The sequence below is a fragment of the Nannospalax galili genome, unplaced genomic scaffold (assembly GCF_000622305.1).
Source record: "Nannospalax galili isolate Female #2095 unplaced genomic scaffold, S.galili_v1.0 scaffold1654, whole genome shotgun sequence".
Taxonomy (NCBI): Eukaryota; Metazoa; Chordata; class Mammalia; order Rodentia; family Spalacidae; genus Nannospalax; species Nannospalax galili.
In genome coordinates this window covers 560,991-567,987 of record NW_008334135.1, presented here as the reverse complement: position 1 = coordinate 567,987, position 6,997 = coordinate 560,991, and the positions used below count along the sequence as shown (strand labels likewise).

The 6,997-nt window shown below is 36.7% G+C and overlaps 1 protein-coding gene across 1 annotated transcript in view; it reads left to right on the top strand.

The window, feature by feature from the left end:
* Positions 1–6,997, top strand: part of LOC103730992 (olfactory receptor 502-like) — a 15,716-nt gene that overhangs the window by 998 nt on the left and 7,721 nt on the right. The window contains exon 2 of the mRNA XM_017797193.2: positions 4,745–5,419. Within this exon, the coding sequence (XP_017652682.2) occupies positions 4,745–5,419 (675 nt within the window). The remainder of the gene's footprint in view (positions 1–4,744; positions 5,420–6,997) is intronic.

Sequence of the window (6,997 nt, the reverse complement as noted above, 5' to 3'; positions counted from 1 at the left end):
CATAGTTTATGATACATTGAATAATGCATGTGACTGGAGTTAACCCCACTAAGCATATGGGGTTTGGCCACCATTTCCCCTGGGTTCCTGCCAGCTTCTCCTGGGTGGGTCCTGTTACCTCCAGACAGCTGACCAGTAACTCTTAATGAACTCACAACAATGTTGAAAGCTCGAGTGGATGAGCCCATGCTGGAGAACATTTGGGGATTCAAGTTAGACTCTATAAGCTTTACTACCCAGTGAGAATACACTGTAAAATTATGTGTATTGGCGGGGGTGTATGGAGGAGTGAATGGAAGAGAGGATATAAATGTCATCAAATTATATTGTCTGGAAATCTCAAAAATTTGATAAAACGCTAAAAAGAAGGATGACCTTCTATTCCTAGTTCATATGTAGTTTTTATTTTTCTCTAGGCTCTCTATATTCCTTAATGAGTTTTCAGAAACACATAGCAGTGGACACCATTTTTCAAGCCACTGATCTATTTTCCCACAGGTTCATATGACATTTGGGAGGGACTGACATACAAAGACATGGATTCGTGTAGGCTTTACCTTTTCCATATTTGAAATGCATGTGCCATTCATCTCCTGCCCTCCTTCTCTCCTCATTTGCCATTCACCCATGCTCAATATGGTGTTTTCCCACCCCTTTCTCCCAGCATGCTCCATGTTGCCCACACTCACCCCGGATCAATTCCAGCTTTTCGGAAGAGCCTTTGGGCTTTAGCAACCATGCTTCTCTAGAGCATTTACCCCAAAGTTTCTATATCTTGTGACTACAGAGATACCTGTTCATCCATGTTTACTGTCTCTCTGTTCACAATAACCAAAAAATGAAATCAAACTTGATGTCTGATGAACTGATGAATGACTAATGAACATATACTATGTTTACATAATGGCACAGGACCACCTGTGTCCCAGGAATTTTTCCCTTTGAGTCCATCCATGTCTGTTTAGCCCTGCATCTTTTTAGTTACATCGTTTATGATACATTGAATAATACATGCAACTGGAGTTAACCCCACTATGTTTACAAAATGGAATGTTCTTCAGCTGTTGACAACTAAAATTATGAAACTTGTATGTAAATGGATAGAAATGGAAATAGTCATCCTGAGTCAAGCAGCCCAGACCCAGAAAGACAAATATTGCATATTCTGTGTCATAAGTGGATTGCTAGTTTTGAATCCTTAGAGTTCAGGAAACTAGTAAACAGCCATATCAGGGGGTAAGGTGAGTTATTATGAGGTATATAGGATGTAGTGATATAAAATGGGAAAGGGACGTAATGGAATAGGAAGGATATAAGGTAGGTCTGGGGATGAGCACTTTCCTGGCATGCGTAAAGTCCTGGGTTCAGTCCCCAGCCCCACTTCAACCAAGTGTGGTGTGGGATAACAGAAATCCACGGGATCAGGAGCTATAGGCAGAACAAGGAGAAATTCAAGGTTATCTTTGGCTATATAGCAAATATAAAGTCATCCTGACTTACATGAAGCCATCTCAACAAAAAAGGGAATAATTTGTGCAGAGTTAAGTACAGCTTACCTAAAGAAGCATATACTCATCAGTATTTATCGACATATATTTCTATTTTTTTGAAAAATTTGTATATGAGGATGTTATTTGCATCTTATTACCCCTCCAACTCCCCACAACAACTTAAACCACTGCCCCCATTCACACTCAGTTTCATTTCTTCTTTGATTATTCTTGTTCTATATACATACATTTTATTTCTCTCTATATATTATATAGTATAATGTACAACTTATTGGAAAGTTGTTCCTGTAGAATACTGACTCTCCCTCCCTCAGCATCAATTTACTGTAAGTCTTCATCTAGATGTGGGACTCTGTGAAAATTCCCCCATCCACATTGTCATGTGAACTTGCTTTGTCATTATGCAGATCTTGTTAGAGTACTATGCTGTAGTGATTTCAATGAAACCTCATCCCTATCATATCTATAATGCATTATCTAGAGCAGTCATTTTGTTCCTAAGGCATTTTATTTTAAGTCTCTTAAAATATTTTCTCTCCCGGTTTTGCAGTTTTCCCAGAGATATAGTTGCATTGCAAATGTGTCAGGCAGCACTGGGGAATTCGGTCACTTATGATCTGTATCTGGACCTTTAATAATCTTTCTTTTGCAAAAAGATATTTCTTTGATTAGTCATTTAGCTATGTATTTACTAACGTTTATTTATTATTTATATTGTATATGTATGGATCTATGTGACACATGTGTGCACGTCTTTGTGAGTACAATTGTACAGGAGCTACTCTATGCATGTGTTGTTGAGAGGGACAATCAAAGGTGTCAGTCCTCACCTGCTACCTTCTTTGAGACAGAATCTCTCTTTCTGTTTCCTGGGCTATAAGCTAGGAGAGGTAATAGGTGACCTTTGGGCAATTCTCCAGCCTCTGCCTCCATGTTCAACCGCATTCATATCCTACGTTATATCCTCATTTACATCCTTGCCTATAAAATATGTTGCTTAAATAACTGTTATTTAAAACGACTTTACATCTCATCCCTCCCAAACTGTTTAGTGTACTTAACTGTGTGTCTTACACCAATCGGTACATAATACTCATAAAATAAAGGGTCATTGAGAAGAAGAATCCGAAGTAGTTCTTTTTATATTCCTGATTTGGTGTCTTCTCACTTCAAATACCAGATAAACTTGCAACAAATAGTTAGTTACCTGTGACACTTTTTAACATATACCTCCCATAATAAGTAAGTGAAAATGATTCAGAACATGTAGAATAAGAAAAATATCTCCCATGTGATTGGCAGCCACTTTGAAAGTCAGTTGTGATTGTGTGGAAAGAACTGATCAGTGACCACCTGAGAATGAGTTAATCATCTCTGGTGATTTAATTTCACATTTGAATCCAAAGCCTCTTTAGAGACTGATCCTCACTGAAAAACAGTGACATGGGAGAAGCTCAGTAGGTATAAAATTATAACAACTTTGACTATGTTACTCTGTAATGAATTATAATTTCAAGAGGTAAGATTTGGGGTCTGTGGTAAAAGAAAATACTTTATTCACTGAAATTTTATTTGTATATTTTTTGAAAAACTTATCTGTTTGAATAAACCATAATTGATAAGGAAGCCAGTAGGAATCAGCAAGAGATAAAAAGGAACTCTTGTACAATCAACTGTTCCCATAGTTAAATTCTTCTGAATAATCAGGAATAAAACTAAGTTTTCAAATAATGTTTTTTAATTAGTCCACAAACAAGGCAAAATCTCAAAATGTCTTCAAAGTGTATAAATTTAGCACTAGGGTGAAAATGCTAATAAATTCACCACCTTGAAGTGAGGTGATGTCTTCTTGTCAGAATATATCTTGTGGAATGTCCTGTTTTGTTCATTGACAGAAGGTTTGATCATCACAGCCATTCAGACACTGTGGAAGATATGAGGATATACAGCCAAAATTTCAACAGTTGGGGCCATCCTCCATCTATCAGGAAAACTTCACAAACTTCAGCAAACATCTTAAACTTTTTGCTGAATATTTATCATAGTGTACTCTTGTTGAAAATCAAACTATTTCATTTCATCATGCTTCTGTTAGAATATACATTTAGGTTAGGAAAGGATTTGTTATAAATAAATAAACACTATAATAATGTTCTGAACATAACCCACATGTATATGATAATATTTTGATATTTAAAAGTGCAATGGTTTAATTAGAAGTACTTATATATTTAATGTACTTATAGTAGTAATTACCTTATGATGCTGTTTTTGGTTATTTCTGTTTCTTCTCATTTCTAACAAGAAAATTATTTCTTTATAATCTGATTCCGACATGAACTTAAATACCTGACAGACTATAGAATCAATGTCATTACTCAAGAAATTCTTGTATATATCAGTAATTAGGAAGCTGAAAACCTGCCCTAATGTCTCGCTCAATTTCCGTGAGATCTTATCTTCACTGTAATGTTTCATGCATGGTATACTTACTAAGAGTAGACTCTGGTCAACATGCCTGTACACATGTCTAGTTCTAACAACTTTATGTAGCCTTAATTTACATATTATTTTCAAATTAAATTTTCTCACGTGTAAATTGGAACTAATAACTGTATTCTATGGAATGACAATAACACTTTGCATAAATTTTGAATCTCCAGGTAGGGATTTAGTAAGCATTTTTGACAGCTATCAAATGTTTACATCATTACATAACCCCATGTTTATTAATTCTGACACTTTGTTGAATTCTTAAGTACTTTGCTACTTTCATGAGTCTCATATTTTAAAACTTATAGTTTAAAGAAAGTAATATTTATAATATAACATATAAATGTAAAGAATACATATATGTAGCTAATTTCTAACATTCCTGTTATGAAATTTTAAGTCATGCTTCTTGTAAACCAATATATGAAAAATGATAGTATGGAGGAAAATCTCAGTTGTTACTTCATATTTTCCTTTCATTTTTTATTGTTAAGATATATTTTGATGAAAACAAAATTACATATTTATAAATTCCTTCATAAGTCCATCACAGCTGTTTTGAGGAAATGCCTACACTGTCCCATGGATTTCCTTGTGGATGGGAACCACACAGCAGTGACACAGTTCATCTTACTTGGTTTAACAAATGACCCAGTCCTTCGAGTCATCCTCTTCATCATCATCCTGTTCATTTACCTGGTGACCCTGTCTGGAAACCTCAGCACAATCCTGCTTATCAGAGTCTCTCCTCAGCCTGGTAGAGAAGAATACCATCTCCTACCTTGGGTGTATCATCCAGCTTGACTCAGCTGCTTTCGTTGGGACACTTGAGTGCTACATTCTGGCTGTCATGGCTTATGATCGCTTTGTGGCAATCTGTAACCCACTGCTTTATTCAACCAAAATGTCCACACAAGTCTGTGTTCAACTGCTTATAGGATCTTACACATGTGGTTTTCTTAATGCAGCCTCCTCTACCCTTTTCTTCTTTTCTTCTAACTTCTGTGGACCAAATAGAATCAGCCATTTTTTCTGCGATTTTTCCCCTTTAGTTGAACTCTCCTGTTCAGATGTCAGGATCCCCATAGATATTATTACATTTTACTGTGGGACTACAGTTGTGATCACATTGTCAGTCATAGGCACCTCCTATACCTACATCCTCATCACCATCCTGAAGATGCCCTCCACTGAGGGTCGCCAGAAGGCCTTCTCCACCTGCACCTCCCACCTCACTGCAGTCACTTTGTACTATGGGACTACCACATTCATTTATGTGATGCCAAAGTCCAGTTACTCCACTGACCAGAATAAGGTGGTGTCTGTGTTCTACATGGTTTTGATCCCGATGTTGAACCCTCTCATCTACAGTCTGAAGAATAATGAGATTAAGGGAGCTCTGAAGAGACAACTTGGTAAGAAAATATTTTCTGAGAGATATCTTTTGAAGTGTTTGATATAGTAATGGTATTCTTTAGACATTATTTAAAGGATTGTCTATGGTTGCAATGCATATTTTGATACATATTTAGCAAAGATTTGAGCTTTTTACTCATTTTAATGATGTATATTCTGAAACCAAGTCTCAATGTATAGGCTCAGAGAGCATTATATTTAACACATTTCATGTGAAATTGTAAATGGATATGCGTGTTTGGATTAGAAAATCCACAGAGTTCAGTAAAACACCAAATGGCCAAGGTCTAGGGAGGCCTCCTGGGAAGGGAGATAGTATTCAAGATACATATGGGGGAAGGCAAGTATGAGGGCTAAATTAGGGAAGGAATTGCAGAGCAAAGAGGGAGTACGGACATGGATAACTAACATTAAAGCCTTCAGGAACAATTCATATGAAAATATTCACTACAGAATCTCCTTAAATATGTACAAATACATAATAAAAGAGATTAAAAATGAATTACTCTATAACAGATGGACACACCCCTACGAGAAACCATAGGCATGCAAAGAAAAAGCTCAATGCCAGGAATCGATTACCCTTTTGAAAATGTTGACCAAGATTTCTATGACCCCTCAAACAGCACTGGATATTGCCCCTGCCCTTCATTACCACAAGAACTTCATGGAAATAAATGCCCACTGAAGACACTGCGTATATGAATTGTGGAACAATCTAGGAGAAATCAAGCTAGTATTGATTTTAAATTTCCATCTCTACTAACTCACTTCATAGTGCTGGCAGGTGCTACGCATCTACCAAAAAAATTGGGGTGATCACTGACTTTGCCCATATGAGTATCTTGTGAGCTAGAGAATGAACTTTCCTAACAAAATATGTCCGTAGGTACAATGGTCTCACATATTTTATGGGAGGGACCAACTGCTTTGTGATCAGATTTGAGGTCCATCCACTTCAAAGGATGGTGTCCGTATCTGATACTGTGATCAGAACTAGGAACCTGTGACTAGCATTTTGCTTCATGGACATAGTATTAAACCAGCTCCTAACAACTTATTGCTATGCCAATAGACTAATGCATTTTCCACTCTTACCAGAGAAGCTTCTTCATGTATCAAAGGGTGATTAACCCGAGAGACACAACTGTCCAATGTGCAGAGAATAAGAACCTGCATTGTGCTTATGCCTGAGAGACTCCTATATCAAATGTCATTCTCTCAGGGATCAGAGATATTTGTGAAATGGGGACAGAAATATTCTACAAACCATAAGTGATGGATGACCACAAGAAACAAAGTTATCCAGGCTGCTTGTTAGTTATCCTTATGAACTCACAGAACAGCATTCCACATAAGCTCATGTCAGAAAAACATCAACCTAGAAGTGGAGAAGTTGATGAGAAACCTCAACCCTTCTGAGAAAATATTGGGAACTGACAGATGCTAGGAGAGAAGAGTCAGTCTTCTTTAAGGGCCTAACAACATAACTCAGCCAGGCTCTAGTGGATAAACCACACAAAAAGACACTTGGAATACAAGATTGATTCAATATGTGTATGTTCAGTATTTTATAT